The sequence below is a fragment of the Rhea pennata genome, chromosome 5 (genome assembly GCF_028389875.1).
Source record: "Rhea pennata isolate bPtePen1 chromosome 5, bPtePen1.pri, whole genome shotgun sequence".
Classification (NCBI taxonomy): domain Eukaryota; kingdom Metazoa; phylum Chordata; class Aves; order Rheiformes; family Rheidae; genus Rhea; species Rhea pennata.
Window position 1 is genome coordinate 7020655 of NC_084667.1, and position 17047 is coordinate 7037701.

The following is a 17047-nucleotide window of genomic DNA, read 5'->3' on the forward strand; positions in this document are numbered from 1 at the left end:
CCCCCCCGCCCGCCGCCCGCCGCCCGCCTCCTCACCCTAGTGCACACAAGCCCGTGAGCGAGGGAGAGCATGAGGGACCGCGGGCAGCCGCGCCGCGCCAGCGCCGGGCACGGCACTAGAGCAGGCAGGGACTGAGGGGGGCACAGAGGCGGCGTGAATCCTCTCCGGCTCGCTCGCTCGCCCACCATCTACATCGCTCGCTCCCTCCCTCCTCTCCCCCCTCCCTCCCTCCTCTGCCTCACTCATTCTCTCTCCCCTCCTCTCCTCTCCCACTCACTCTCTCCCCTCCTTCCCTCTCCTCTCCCACTCACTCTGTCCTCTCCTCCTCCCGTCTCACTCTTTCACTCTCCCCCCTCCTCTCCCCTTTCTCTTCCCTCTTTCGCCCCCCTCGTTCCCCTGTCTCCCTTCTCATCTCCTCCTGACACTGCACTGCAGCTGCTCCTCCAGCCCAGTCCTGCCCGTTTCCCTCCCTCCTTTCCTTCCCTCCCCCCGGGTGCCAGATAAACAAGGCGCGGAGCATCCTCGACAATCCCGAGCTCAGCTCTGCGTTTTCGAAAAGGACAAGAGAACGGGACGAGCCCCCTCCCCTCCTCCCCCTTCTTCCTCCTCCTCCTCCTTCTCCTCCTCCTCCTTCCCCCCTTCCCTCCCTGCCCCCCCCACCACAGAAGGGAAGAGACAATTCTCCTCCGAGCAGCAGCAAACATGATGGCGGCAGCTCCCATCCAGCAGAACGGGACCCACACCGGGGTTCCCATAGACCTGGACCCGCCGGACTCCCGGAAAAGACCGCTGGAAGCCCCCCCTGAAGCCGGCAGCACCAAGAGGACCAACACGGGCGGTGGGTATATCCTCTGCCATCTGCCCCCCTTCCCCCGCCCAGCCCACCCACCCACCTCTTCTTCCCTACCTGCCTGCCTCCCCCCCGGCTCCCCAAACATCCCCATTTCTCTAATGTTATCATTCATCAAAATGGCGTCGGTTTTCAGCATCTACCAGGCTTTTTATTTAATATCCACGCTGGGGCTGCACAGCCTTGACCCCACAGAGACTAGGAAGGAGAACAAGGGGCTCCTGCAGCCCAGATATCTTCCTTGTCCATTTAACAATTGGCTGAAATAAATGGCAGCTGGAAGGAGAACGGTAAACGCACTTTCCTCCTTTCACATCCTCTGGGTCACAAGTTGCTTTTCAGTCTTGCCCTGTGTTTTCCTTTTCCTTGGCCTCACTTCTATTGTCAGCGTATATTCGGCATTGATTTGGCTTGTCGAGGCTGAGGGGTGGCTGGGGGGGGTGTCTCCCTGGTGCGGGGACTTGTTAGTTAACATCCTGCTCTTCCTGGATGAGATGAGTTATAACGGGACCAGCATCTCCTCCAGTCATTTGCACTGGAATCATCATAACAATGCACCGAGGCAGAGGTGAATTTATTTGACCAATATGAGGAGCAGCGGTCTAACTATATATAGTACTTTGTACAGCCGGTTATGTTAATATGGATAGGCACTGTTGTGACACATAGGCGGCTTAAGGTGCTTATGGTCTTGAATGAGAAAAGTGAGGTGAACTACTTGGATCTGCCCCTTTTGTTCAAAAAAGAAAAACTTTGTAAAATAGATTCCATGATAAAAGCGTTGATATTAAAAAAAAAAAAAAAAAAAAAAAAGGGGGGGAGGGAAAGGACATTGCCTTAATTACTGGGGAGAACAGAAGTCTGGGAATCAACCTACCCTTATTGTCTTGCACTTTTTCGAGCCGGTTACTGAAGGTTCCTAGACTTCAGCGTAGCTGGATTTAGAACTGGGATGAGAGCACAAGCAATTGTTCAGTTGCCGATTGAGACTGGGAATCCTTTTATTTTCTCAATTCATTTCGCATATATATACGTGTGTGTATGTATGTGTGTGTGTATATTTATATTTATATACACACACACACACACACACATATATGTATTTCCAGTTCTGATTGTGTGCGTTAATGTTAGTGGTGGGTAGAGGATTGGCATTGTCTATCTCTCACCTTTTAAGTGTATTTAAAATAAGTGACTTAGGCTTCTGATCAATGGGGAAAAATTCTTCTTAATGTCCTTTAATTAATGAGCTTAAAAGAGATCATTGTCGCTTAAGAAGTGCTAAAGGAATGCATCAGGATTACTTAGGCAAGTGATTCTGTCCACACCATGTTGAGTTGTTTTCTTGGCAGTGGCTGAAATGCTTGGAATAAAACCCCACATTTTGGGTGGGTTATTTGGTAGCAGAGTAGTCGTTTTGCTCACTTAAGAAGAATGCAGGCAATAGCTAATTGCTATTCTCATGTGTTTGCTAATGACAAACAAATAGCCCATCAGTATTTACAATTCATTCCTTCTTAGTTTTGGCATTTCTTTTGCTTTATTTTCAAGCAAGGTTGTAGTTGTCACTAGGCACGTTTTTGTGCAGCGCTTTATATTTTTTAAATGGATCTGTTCATTCTGGTGTGCTATGGTTACCATCAGAAGAATTGGAAAAATTCCATTTTCTGAAATATATAATTTTGATTTTGTTCTCATTCTTTTACCAAATTAAGGAATATATATGGATTCTTTAATTTCTAGAATAAACATGTACATAATTTAAAATGGCAAAGAGATAGTCCAAACATGTCTTGCAAAATGACGCAACTGGTTAGATGTGGATGCATGAATTGCTAGTGGGTTTAAAAATGTAATGTTTTATTTATTTGTGTGTTTGGGGAAGAAAAATAAAAAGTTTGTAAACCAACTTAACCATGCATATCTCAATTTTTCAGAGGACGGCCAATATTTTCTAAAGGTCCTCATACCTAGTTATGCTGCTGGATCTATAATTGGGAAGGGAGGACAGACAATTGTTCAGTTGCAGAAAGAGACTGGGGCCACCATCAAGCTGTCTAAATCCAAAGATTTTTACCCAGGTAGGTGCAAAAATCAGCCAATTCTTTATTTTTAAATCCCAAGGGAAATATGCACATGTCAGTGTTTGATGTATTGAAGAGTAAGCATCCATGCAGTTGGAAGCGTTATTTAGCAGAAAAGTATATTACGAAGTGTAATAGTATATATATGTATTCTGTCTTAATTCCTCTATGGAATGGACTGGGATCTAGTAATCTAACAACTAAAATATGGTTAAAGATGTTTACAGTTTCTGCAAGAAAATATTTTCATTAGTGTTTTCTGATTGCATTTATTTTTTTGGTGTTAAAAAATGTAGTTTTACAGAACCAACTTGACAGCTGGTGTTAAAATAACTGTCCTTTTGAAGTTTCCAGACATTGTAATGACAATTAAGCTAGAATGAGTAAAAATGAGTGGCTGCTTTCTTAAAGAATGGGCCATTTACTTTAAATCCATTATATACCTTCTTTCTGCTTCATTGCTTTGTTCGCTGGCTCTGGAGTGAAGTAAAGAGGACAAGTGCTGCTCTTCAGATTTTCTTTATATTGTGTTTATCATGATGGTGAAAGAAAACTCTGTTATAAAAATGAAATACTTCGGATGAATAAAGAAATTAAGTGGTTTTTATAACAACAATATGTGCAAGAAGCAAGTTTTTAATACTTGCACATAAACAATAATATCTTACTTAATATTTCTCCATAGTACAATTTCTTGAGTTCTTAAATAACTATATAATATTTTAGCTTCTGTGACTGAGTAATCTTTTTTTTCCTAAAGATTAACAAATTAGCATTTTGTAATTGAACTTTGTTCTAGAGGACTCTTTTAATTGATGCAAATTTATAACAGAGCTAACAATTTTTTTGTGTTTTGATCCTGATATTTTCAAGAATAGCTGATGATATAGAATTGAGTTGGCTGCATACTACTGAATCTTTCCTGTTGGAAAAAGCAGAGCTGCTTTGCATTTGTTCTAGTTTAACAAGATGACTGAATTCTGTGAAATAGTGAAGACAGTTGGTATGGATGTGAGCAGAACACTTGAGTATTTAACTTTCCTGTTTTCCAACTTCAGTGTCAGGCATAAGTGGATAATTTTTTATTAATAGGCTGTATTCTATTTAAAATGGCTATTTTTGATACGGAAATTTTAATGCACCTGTTGTAATTCTCTCATGAAAGTGATTTATAACACTTAAATGTTGCAGGTTAAAATGATGAGTGCAGGTTTTTCTATTGAAAAATAGAGCTTAAGAATGATGCTTGTTGTCTTTTTGAGTTCCTTTTTTCTTTCTTTTTTTTTAAAAAAACTTTACCCTTTGAGAAAGTTAGAAAACGTTGTCCTTTATTTTGAAAGGTATGTTAGGGTGGAAAAAAATCAATGTAGAATTGTGAAAAACTCTTCGAAGAAATAAAAGCATTCAAAGGACCTTGATTGCAGAATTAATGACATGATCTGAGAAAAGAGCCGCAATAGTAAATTAAATTCACTGTCAATAGAAGAAAATGAAATAGATTTTTTGCATTATACATGAGGTAGTATCAGATGTGCAAGGATGTTGCAGCAAATTGGTGTTTATGAAGGATATTCCAAATACCAAATTACATGCCTTTTCATTTAACTGTAGTTTATTTACACTCAGTTGGAAAGGACACTCCAAAGATTAGATCTTTTGTTCGGGAGTCTAGCATAGTTCTTCTGTTTTTTGATTAAATCAGAATTATCTATTTTTTGTGTAGCAAATTGTAAAGATACAGCAGTAGCAGTACAGGGCTATTTGGAGAATAAAAGTCAGTAAGCTGGAATGATAGAAGTAAGAATATTTGACATGGACAGATGCCCTTTTAAAATTAATAGTAATAATAATATAAATAACTATGGCAGCAACACTCATACAGGTTCACTGTAACAGGTGCAGATGAAATTCCAGTTTGACTTCATGCAGTTTTGAATTTGCAGCCATATTGTGTCATTTAGAAAATTAATGATTTAAGAAAGTTTGAATGATATCTGCGCCACGCTTTAGCAGGTAGCAGTATGACAAACTGTTTTTAGTGTGACTAGCTCTTGTTAGCCTTTCTGTTTGCATTTGACCACGAGCCTGTGGAATTTTCTGAGGTCCTGGCATTCCCTAAGCTGATGACTTTTGGGTTTCTTCCAGACTCTCATGCTCATATAGCATTAGGGAATATAAACCTTGTGAAATAGCAAGTACAAAGTTTTGGCTTATTTTTCTTAGGAAGTTTCTAAAATAATTATTCCATTTTCAGAATAGAAATTACTTAGTCCATTCTCTTTGTGCTTATAAATGGTTTTAATATACATCTTATTATGAAGTTGAAGTCTCTATGAAACTTTTTTTGTCATTCCAACAAGTTTTAGCATAGTCTGAGTAAGTTGTTGTTTGGAAAGAAGAAAGTTGGTTGCGATGCAGAAGTTATGAGTAATTTCTGTGATCTAATAGTTTTCTCTGATACAGAGATTCGATATATAGACTGATTTCTGTTGGAATTACTGGTTTTGTGCATTAAAAGGTGACATAATTACTGAAGAATTACATGGCAGCTCTAATTACAGAAAATTGAAGGAAAAAAGCATTGTTTTTACTGAACATTTTAGTTAACAAAGTAGGAAGCAATACATACTATTGTTGTTTACTACAGTCTTATTTTTCCAGTATACAATCCATTGTTTTTTTTTTTAGGTTACCAGCTGACTTTTTCTAATTATCTGGACTTCTGTTACTTGACTTTGGTTATTTTGGTTATTTTGCTTAGTCTATTCTGGATTCTTTCCTGTTCAGGCTTGTTCTTCTAGATGAATGGAACTGAAGTTAAACTGGCAAAATATGTCCTGCATTAAAAATAATAGGAACTGATCTTTTCTGCAGAGAAGTTTAGAGTGTATATTGGAAAGTAGATTCTGGTCCAAAATTTAAATGTGGACATAGCATACTACTTTTAATATTATTGAAGTAAGCATCATAAGGAAAGTGGCCATTCTGTGAAGCTATTTTTTATGCATGGTTTTATTTCAAATTATATAGTAAGAGTTAGCGGTTAACACATTTTGTTGTATTAAGGTTTCATTGTCTTACTGTTTCTCCATTCTGAATTATAGTGAGCACTGGACTGAAAACTACTCTGGGTATATGTTTTTTTTTTTCCATTGCAAATACTTTCCCGCATGTGCTGTCTCTGTGTCTCTGTTTCTCTCTCTCATACACATACGCGCGCGCACACACACACGCAAAATTATGTTACATCGCATCATGTTGTTTATCTTGCAACAGGATCTTGCCTGCTCTCAACTTGGTGCTTGAGTGAATTTGAGATCGGTCAGTGTTTTTCAATTTATTGGAATATGAAGTCATGTGTGTACTTAAATTAGATCATATTAAGAACAAAGATTAATAAACACATAATTAAATGGGGATAAGGTTTCACTACTTTTAGCAAAGACTAGCACTTTTGTTTTTATAATAGTTTTCTAATTAGAAGTCATTTAAATGTTTGGAGAATACAAAAGGGGGGGAGGTCCTCCCCTGCCCCATGCAAACTATGTATGAAGTATTGTGTGGCTGTGCTATATTTTTACCAAGTGATTTGTATTCGAGATGTTTTTCTTGAGCTTGAGTATCAGATTTTTTTGCGAAACATCCACGAATTGTAGAATACCATCTACTTAACATTTCTGCAAGTGTCGTTTTGAAAAGTATCTTATTCTGACTCTTAAAGACCTTTCAAATACATTGAGTGTATAATAACACAACTTGACAAGAATTTAAAATAAATCAACTTTCTGGCTTTATTGCTCACATTAAACTTCGAAGGTAAGGTGAAGGTATAATATATCAAGCTTGACTCACTATTATTTTTCCCTTTATATGAGAAAGGAATTATCATGTAATATTTTCTAACTCCTAGAAATAATCCAAAGTTTCATGGGAAGAGGAATCACTGTTTTAAAAATCAACACTTGAAACAATGTTGAAATGAAATCCTACTTTTTGAGTTGTAGAAGTGAAAGTAATGGAGTTTAAAAAAAAAAAAAAAAATTCAGCTCTGTGTTGTCATGGTTTCTTGAAGATGATTTGTCATACATAAATGCATCTCACTCTTGATACTTTAGATTTTTTACTCAAGTGTTGCCAATAGCTAACTAAAGACTTCATACATGCAAAGCTAAGCTTTTCAAATTCTCTTGTAAACATTTACTTATAGGAGTAACTTTGGGGGTAATGAAACTGGGGGAATGACTACTTGTGTGAGTAGAGATTTCTGAGGTAGAATCTTTAGAACTGCGTAGGTTTATAAAATAACTGTAATTTTTGGTCTTTTTTCTAGTGCAGGGGAAGAAAAAGAAACCTCAAGTGTTGATTGCCAGCTGTTCAGAAAGATAATTCTCAGTTGGACAGTTGTCAGTTGCCTAGTTACTGGAACAGAATTAAAAAAATAGTTAGCTTGTTAGCTAGCAGATCCTTAATACTTTACATTGAAAAGGAAGCTGCCACTGAATACATGTTGAGTACAATCTTGGGATTGTTACATATTTAATTCACCTAGTGTACCATCACTTAGCAACTTCTTTGTAAGGTTTAGAGCAATTTTAAACAAAAATTTCAGTAGGAATTTTGCACCAGTTTCTTCTACAGATAGGAACTTATTTATGTGAATGACTGAATAAACTGCTACCTAGTAGAAGGCTTTGATTTAGAAGAAAATACTCTGTCTTTTGCTTGAGTAGGAAAGATTTAAAACAACTTGTGCTATAGCAGGAATGTTTAGTTTGACTGTAGCTGATACAGTCTAACTATATGTGTGCTTGTTTGACAAAATAAAGAACAAAATCAGCGTGGCTGCAGTCATCACAAGGAAATGCTGTATTCCATCGTTTTCAACTTTGTTCTGGTGATTGTCAGTGTAATCAGAGAAAAAAGTGATGCTCAATAGACTAGAAAACCTATGTGTGGACAAAAGCACTTTTAATGACAGTATTATTTGTTTTTTTGATAAAGTTGAGACCTCTGTAAGTGAATATTCATTGGGATTATCTGTTTTCTGGACTTACGCATACTGAACTTAACGCTATTTTCCTTTTTATAAAAAAAAGTTTATATAAACTGACGAATATTTCAGAGAGCTTAAAATTTCCGTATGATACTTCAGTGGTATTTTGCAGAATGATTAAAATTTTAATGGATGTTCTTCATAATGTAGCTGTTGGATCTAGTATTTTAAAATTATAATTAGGGAAAGTGTGACTCTCTTGTTTTTTCTCTTCTCCCTTGTGCAGTAAAAGATCCATTCACTTTTTTAAAAAGTGGATGTAATCTATAATGTGATACCTTTTTCAAAGAATCTTAGTGATCTTGTTTCTTCATTAATTAATTGAATCAGCTAAGATACTGCTCTCTAGTTGACCGCAGAATTTAATTTAATCTATAATCAGTAGTTGAAAGAAAACCTTTGCTTTAATGAATTTGTTAGACTAGTCTATTAGAAATAGAGCCTAGAGAGGTTTGGGAGGAGGGTTTGTGCCTGATTATTCTCTCATTTCCATCTTTGGATACAGCTGTAGCATAAAGTTAAACAACATCTGTAGAGATCTGACTGACAAACATCTCTCTGGGATTCATCATTGCAGCTCGCAGCAGGTGCAGTCAGCATTGCAGTCCATCTTAAAAAGAGGTTAGTTTGTTTTTAACATTTATCAGTAGACCAGTGGGAGTTAATGAGTTGGTAAAGAAGCGTAGTAGTTGTCAGTTGTCCAGTGTTGGAATGCTGCAGGTAATTGGGCTGGACCGGCAAGAGCTATGGCAGTGTGCGTCTCACGTTGCACTGCAGCTGCTGTTGATCTTAATTAATCTGACCCTCAGAGGCTGCAGTGTCATGGTATAAAATGCAATACATACCAGAAATGGAAAGGCTGTTTTTTTTGAGTCTTATTGATAATCATGGTTGTAGGTAGACCTTTTGATTTTGTGATTGGATTTGTTCGACACTAGTCTAAAATTTTTAATATACATTAACTTAAAACAGTAATATATTTTTGCTGTTTATCAAATATGTCTGTGGGGTAGTGAAGCTGATAAACATGATTTCTGAATGTCAGTATTATAAGGGGCTTACCAAAATATATTTGTGTTTATTTTGACAGCAAATATAGTTGTCTGTAAATAAAGATGGCCATATTGTTCAAGCAAATGGAATGGGAGGAGAGTCAATAAACTTAAATGATTAATAGAAAGTTACCTATACTTCTGTTTCACTTTGAAAAATCCTTTTACATTTGCATTTTGTATGGCTTTCTAGTGTACTACAGTAAGCTCTGTAACGAGGTGCATTAGATGCTTGTGCTGGTTAGCTCAGTCTTGCGATTCTTTTCAAGACAGGTAGTAACATGGAAATGGGTAAAAGTGGAATTCGTTTATTTGGCAGAATAGATGTGTACTCTGTGAGTGTGCGAGTCTGTTAATTTACTTAACTGTAGAAATAGTACTATCTTCTCCTTGCTTGCATGGCACAGCTTTAGGAAATTTATCAATTTGCTTATGTTCTTCTTGATATTTAGGGCCATTCTGTCTTTCCATCCCTCCAAAGAAGCATCTAAACAAAATTTAGCCTAGAGATCTTTTGAATGTTACATTACTATTTTGTAAGTGTCCATTCTATCTTTTTGTTGATTTCTGAGGTATCCACATTGCAAATTGTGATTATTCATAGCATTATGGGCTTAATTACATTCCTTATACTTTCATTAAGAAAATAAATGGTTGTCAAGATACTTTTTATTTTAAACTTCCACTAATTTATAATAGAAATTTTAACTATTTCTAATAGCTAATAAAATGTCAACTATCTACGTTTTCCCCTATATTAGCTTGTTTTTACTATATCATACTTGATATAACTTGTCTTTTTTATAATACATTTGATCATTAATTGTGATTGCATCTGATTGGCGATTACCTAATATTGAATGTTCTGTTCTTGTTGATTATATCCAAGCACTAAACTGCATTTGGAAGTATATAACTGGTCTGATTGAAGTGCTAGTTTAAGACAATATTTGGAAGTAAGTATGTGGAAGTCGGGCAGCTTCCATCTTTACATGCCAACATACATTTTTAACTTCGAATTTATTGCTCCCCGTTTGAACTAGTTGTGTGCAGTATATCTGTGCATTACTCTTCTTGACTTCTGAATTGCATTTGAGTTTATGTAAGGTTTAAGTATTCTGTGTAATTGGTGGACAAAATTAGGCCTCCTTCAGGAAAGGCCATGGTGTACATATGTTAATGTATAAAATAGCTGATATAAATACCTAGCTACGTGACCAAATAGTGCTTGAAAGAAAAGTGTCTGCTTGTTAGGGATGAGGTTTAAAGTTTTATGTTGGTAATATGAATAATCTGAGGGTCCAGTGTTTTCGTCCCTTCTAAGGGAGGAAGGAATATAGTTGTCAGTTCATGTATATTAAAGTAATTATGTAAAACTAGGGTTTGATATATATATAAGGAAGCCTAAGTCTCAGACAAAATTTCATATTTGCCTGGTCTTCTAGGTTTTGATTGTGAAAAGACTAAACATCTGTTTTTCATCATTGATCTCTCACTGCATCCTGCAGGGCCTGTCATCTCAGCATTGACAGGATCAGATGAAAAATACAATCGATGTGTTGACATTTTTTTGAGAATCACTCAGGTAAGATTACTTGTTATACAGAACTACAGTGAAATTCATGGCTGCTGCTAATGTTTCACCAGTTGGAGCCTTTGCATTCTCAATCATTAATTAAATTAGATACTGAGGTTCTCTGCATGTTCCCTTGTTTCTATTTTAAAAGCACTTTTTTGTGCCTTGCTCAGTGCCATTTAACTCTCTTGTAATTTCCCACATAAAGAGCTTCACACATTTGTACTATTTTCCCCCACATCATAGAGTGACACCTGTTTGCTTGACTCAAGAACCATAGTGCGCACCTCCAAAGCTCTTGGAAGATTTGTATGTATATGTATTTTATTTTATTTTTGAACAGTGACTTCATTTTTTTTTGAAAGATTCTTTCTTTACAGTATGGGGGAAAAATTCTCTCTAGAGAATCAGATGATCAGAGGCAGCAGCAATTTAACATTTTCCTAATGTGTTATAAACTCTACTCTTCAAAGTGTAGGGGAGAAAATAAAATAGTTAACTGAATATAGCTGTGGAGTCTTCATGTAAATATTTTCAGTAACATACGTTATAACGTGATGCACTGGAAAAGTAGGAAGTGACACATGACCATTCAGTTGGCTACACTGAGCATCCAGAATGCATAAAGAATTAAACTCTGTCAGGTCCTGTAGTTACCAAGGAGTAACTACACTGAGTGGCTTGTGATGGAAGAGGAAGGAGACGAGGCCAGTTGGGCCATGTGCTATATGCCTAGTTGGAGCTTGGTCTAGTTGAAGCTTACATTTTGTCCCCATCTGTAATCTGGCATTTTCTGAGTGTATCTAGAACAGTGTGTAGTAGTAGCAGCAATTCAGGTGCTGCAGCGGTTACTCTTTTGGCACCCGCATTCAGCTGGAATTATGGAGTATTTATGTTTGGTTGTAAACTGGCAGTCTATCAACAGTTTACCTGAGAAACACAAAAAAGAAAAGGGAAGTAGCTGTTACTTAGCAGTTTATTGACCTGGATATGAAGAGAAATTCTGTGGAACGATGAGGCTCTTCTGTCATTCTGTCTGTGCTGATTTTCAAAGGTCTGCAACAAAATGCTGCTACTAGATGCCTTAAAGCTTTATAAAAATAATTTCTGATTTATTGTAATGGGAAAACGGACAAAGGATGTGTATGGAATTTGTTTTCCATCTTGCATGTGTGTGTGCACACTTTGTATGTCCTTTACTTACTGTATTGGATGGACACTTGGCAGCTCTGTCAATCTAAAATAAAAATTGGATTCCCAAGAAACTCCTTGTAGTTGTATCACTTCCTAACTTGAGTCTCTTGCTGTGCAGTGTAGCACACTTTCATGTCTACTAGTTGTTGGATTACTCTTCCTCAACCAGTGTGTGATTTTTAGCATGGTGTAGTGCTCCCCCCCCCCCCCCCAAAAAAAAGAAAGAAGGGGGGGGGGAACCCCCATCAGATTCAGAAAGATTTACTTCAGGAATATAAATTTTTATTTAGGTTGGTGATAATGCCAAGTGCTCATCTAGTATTTGCACTGCTTTTAACAATAATAAAAAATTCATAAACTGCATTTTAGTTCTATATGTATCTACTGCTAGGACTGGCTGCTTTAGTGTGTGCCAACATGATGCGTTTAATAGATAAAATACTTTTTTTTTTTTATTATGAATTGATTCCAAATAGTTGGAACAAAGATGGGACCAATTGTATGTGATAAGCAGACTCTTAGGGTTTGACAGGAAAGGGCCTTTAAAAAGGGAAAATACTGTGTGGAATGAGCAGCTTTTCATTCGTGAGTTCGTTATAAGTTCTGTTCCTGAATAGCTTCTATTTAGAAGAGGAAAGCAAGGAGTTCTTCAGGTAGCTGGGTTTTAAATTAGTTAAGGTGTTAAAAAGTGTATTTTTTAAGTATATCTAGAAATTATCTTGTGATGACATTAGCCTCAGAGCACTAGACTTGTATATTTTTGAGCGGTTCAGTATAATGGATGGCTATATTTGTCATCCCTTATGCTTCATGTTCCTTAAAAAAAAAAAAAAAAAGTCTGTGCAGATTTCTCTTATAACCTTCTAGTCTTGAAGGGACACACAGTATAACGGGTAGCAAAGTCAGCATTTTAATGGAATAATATATTTGTCTAGTTTGTCTTCAAAATGGTAACTTGATGATTGGTCACTAATTATTCTTCTGTGTCTATATTTTCCAACGAGTTAAACTTAGAATTTTGATCGTTTTTACTTTGAAAAAAACATGTGCTTTTTGATGTAGAAATATTTCCGGTTGTTTTTGACACTTCAGTAGCATAGCACTTCATGATTTGGAGGATGCCACAGGTAAGATGGGCACAAAATATAGTCAGTTTTAATTATAAAATAAGACCCTTGAAATATATCTTTTCTTCAACACACATACATGTGTTTGAAATAAAAATAATTTTGTAGTTGCTTATCTATTTATTTGTCCTTTGTAGGTTTTTTTTTTTTTTTTTTTTTTTTTTAGTAAATAACTACAGGTTTAGTTTATGAATTTTGGCATCTTTATAATGGCTGTCTGAAGATCATTGACTTTTTTATTATTTGTTTTTGTATTTATCTTTAAAAGACTTGGCTTTTTACCAGAATGGCCAGTTCTCATTTGGATGCCTTATTTCTCCCAATGCAAACTTCTGAAAGTGATGGCTAAGTGTTGTGGTATTTTTATTGCTGATCTTTCAGTTAAAATTTAATGACCTTTTCCTAAAAGTATGTATACAGTTAAACAGGCTCTTGAGGTTATGTAGGATTTTTTTTTTCCTGCAAAATGTTGTTCTTGCATAGGAGATGAGATGAGGTGGTGTTCATAATGCTTCTTGTAGTTAAGCGTGGCAGTGAACTTGAATCTTTTTTCCCTGCTAAAGATTCCATGAACATAGAACTAAGGATTTTGTAGGGTTTTTTTGTAGAGTTTAAGGATCTGAGGAGCAGGTGGGGCTTTTTATACACTGCATATATTAGTAGCATCTTTTTTATGAGGAGGTTTTCGTATTGCATGCTTACTTGGGAGGTGCAGATAAGCTGATATCACTCAGCAGATAAGCTGATATCACTCTCTGATATTCAAGTCTACGTACATATATTTAAAATTAAGAGTGTCTCAGGAATTAATATAAATTTCATATTTGTAGTGCACAATGTAGATCTAGAAATATGTGTAATTTTGGAATGCGAACTGAGGAAAAATACTGTTAGTATATATCTACTGGATTGTAATACAGTTTATGGGGCAAATCAAGAGTGAACAATGGCATATTTTATGTGAGCTGTTCTCAATATATAAAGGAAGAGATCCATGTGACAGCAATAATGTGGATTCAGATAAACAAATATTCTGGAATCCTCATAGGTGACCCTCTAGAGGGAAAGACCAAGATACGTTGAGTGTTTAAGTAGACTTTATCTCTCTTCATACTGAAGCTTCACTTGTTTTTAAAGTTTCACTCAGTTTTAAACAGATTATATTAATCCCCTTTAGAGTATAGCAGTTTTCACATAGTATTTAAATGCTTCCTTCTGAGGGGTAATAATTTGCCCAATTTCCTTTTTCCTTCTTTAGAAGAAAAGAGGGGTTTTTTTGGAGGGGATAAAAAAGTAATCAAGTATGGTGTAGATCCTCTGGGTAGAAATAGCTTGCTGGTGTCATGTACCTCAAGCTGTAGGATATCCCCTGTAGTTGCCCCTTCCACAAAGGAAATTGAAGAATCTTGCTGGACAGGCCATTTTAGAAATGCTGACTATCTTTGGAAAGATCTATTTTGTCTGAAAATTATTTTGTGTATGTTGCTGTGTTTTTGAGAAAGGATCTGATTCAGTCTGATAAAAAATAACTTTAATATTAAAAATTGAAATATTTAAAGAATTTCAAGTTTTTGTCTAAGAACTTTGAATCTTAATAGCTGTAGTTCAGCGTGTTCTAAACAATGCAAAATCTGCAGTTTATTTCTTGAGCAGTTTAACATACCTTAACATTATTTTTTAATCTTCTTTATATTTGTCATTCAAAATGGAATTTTGCCAGTAAAATGTATCCATCATTCTCAATCCAAAGAATGCAGATTGGGTGGTAAGTAGAACTTCACAAAGGCAAAGAATTTCTAGAACTAATAAAAATTCTGAAACTTTGCTTCCTGCTATGTTTTTTGTGATCAAACATTCCAGCAAAGTTATGCATTCTCTAAATTTGTCCAGACTCTTTGTTAGTATAGGATAGGACTGCAAGATACTGTTCTTGCATCTTTCCATTGCTGCTGTTCTATTGCTTTCAGCAAAAAAGGAATTCAAGTTCCATTTCTTTTGTCTTACGAGGATAAAGGCAAAGTGAGATTTTCTTTCTTGTTTGCCACTGCCTTCCAGGAAAGTGAGTGAAGACTAAAATTGCCAGCAGTTTCTCTATGCAGATATTAAATTCAGGTAAGTACTGAGTTTGCACAAGTTGAAATATGCACCCAGTCTGTATAGCCCCAATTTGGTGCATTTTTCATATAGGGAGAGCAGTGAGTATTAAAAAAAAATTCTACAAAAGCTCCCTTAGAAAAGTTCAAGATTTTGGTGAAAGACTTGTTGCTTTATAAACACTTTCTTTTGTCTAGCAAATACTATTTTCCTGATGCTCATCTGTGGAAGTTTAACATTATTGCTACCTTTCTCTGAGGAAAGGTGTGTTCTCACCACTTTTTAGGCTTACAAACAATTTTAGCTGAAATCATCTCAGATGGATAGGGCTGTTCGAGTATGTATTTGGGAATATGTTTCTTCTATATTCAATTTTAATATTGTCAAATAAAAAAACTAATACAAGAGTACACCTTATGCCTCGATGAGAATCATGTAGGATGCTTTCAGTATTTTTCGAGTTGTAATCAGATGCTTATAAAAAATAGGTTTATAATACAGATTATTGCATGAACAAATATACATATTCTTTCATAGGGTAAGAGTTTTATACCCTTTCTTTTACTTCAGTGTCTCTTTGAAATAGAAATTACATTGTTCTTTTAAAACTTCCTTTCAATTTTTAATGCAGAAATGCAACCCTCTACTAATGCCAAAAGCAGGACAAATCATAAAAATGTGCTATATATAACTAATACTATTTTTGTAACTGTCTTTACTGGTGTTCTTTGGCTTTACTTAAAGCATACAGCTAGGTTTTCTGATCCTAAAAGAATAATCATGTATCTTTTTATATGATAAATTAGCTTTTTAATATATTTGTAAATCTATTTTTGTGTAGGAAAATACTGGTTTTATGTTAATGCATGCTACTTTTGCCAAAACATCTATTTTAAAAGAGAAGACTTAAATCGAGAATCAGTTACAAATACTCTTCAAAATAAACATTTTGTAGACTCTATTTTGGTTTGTAAGTAACTGCATTTGTTAGAAATGTTACATTTCTTTTTTTTTGTTCCAACATACTACTATCATTGTTAGATTTGACAGAAATCAGAATTCATGAAGAAATATGAATTTGACTGAATTGTCTAAAATACATAAACAGTTGTTGAGAGGATCTGTTAAGTTTCTAATCTAAAAGGGTAAAAGGTATATGTAAAATTTTTAAAATAAAATCTAAGGAAATATTGGCATTTTGACTTAACAAAACAGGACTCCTGAAGTCAAATTCTCCTATTTTTAGTTATCATTAAATAGAATATTTTGACTTAATTTTTAAACAGATAATTTGGACTTTTTATTGAGGAGGAGACTGAAATATGAAGTATGGAAAATCGAATATATACACACACACCCACACACCATTTTGTTTTGGAATGAGGAAAAAAGTTGGAATGTTTTGAGTTTTGCGATCCTCTGGATAACCCAGTTGCTTAAACAAGACTATTTTTACAGAAATTTCTCCCTTCACTTGCTCTAATTTATTTATTGAAAATAGAGTTAAAGGAAAGTTTCAGGATTAGTGTTCAGAATCTGACACCTTTCATTAATTGATTCAGCAACGAAATTGAACGTTAATTTTGCATGTGTTATCTTTGATCCCAGTAAATGTCTGTAAAGGTAATTGCAGATGCAAGGATTTGATGGTTATTTAAAAACGAACAGGAAAGAAAGCACCTGGCAGTGCTGCTTAAATAAATTCTTGCAAGTTTTTATTTTACTTATACTCTTAATATGTACTTTTAGAATAAGATAGTGATATTGTCTGCTTTCTACTGAAATCAGTAATTGAAAAAACTCCCACAACTCATGAGGATTGAGGGAGATGTGGTCAGAAAGACAGTTGAAGACTGATTGGGGTAGACTTACGTTTATTTTTTTTATTTCTGAACAGAACCCAAGTATTTGGAAATATTGTGAAATAGCTGTTTGATTACTGAGATGTTTCTGTTTTGTTTCCATACACATCTTGATTCCATTGTATAAAAATACATGGTGCTGTTTACAAGTTGCA

At 35.6% G+C, this 17047-nt stretch overlaps 1 protein-coding gene across 5 annotated transcripts in view; it reads left to right on the plus strand.

Annotated features, from left to right (window-relative positions):
• The window catches only part of NOVA1 (NOVA alternative splicing regulator 1), a 159745-nt gene continuing 142698 nt past the window's right edge, over window positions 1-17047 (plus strand). The window contains exons 1-3 of one of the 5 annotated variants that reach the window (XM_062578101.1): window positions 2862-2931; window positions 8565-8608; window positions 10548-10624. Coding sequence is in view for 3 of the 5 variants with exons in the window: in XM_062578099.1 (XP_062434083.1) it covers window positions 703-838; window positions 2788-2931 (280 nt within the window). In the remaining 2 variants the exon portion in view is untranslated. Of the gene's footprint in view, window positions 839-2787; window positions 2932-8564; window positions 8609-10547; window positions 10625-17047 lie in introns of those variants that run through there. The other 4 variants (XM_062578099.1, XM_062578103.1, XM_062578104.1 and 1 more) reach the window with 4 other exon arrangements.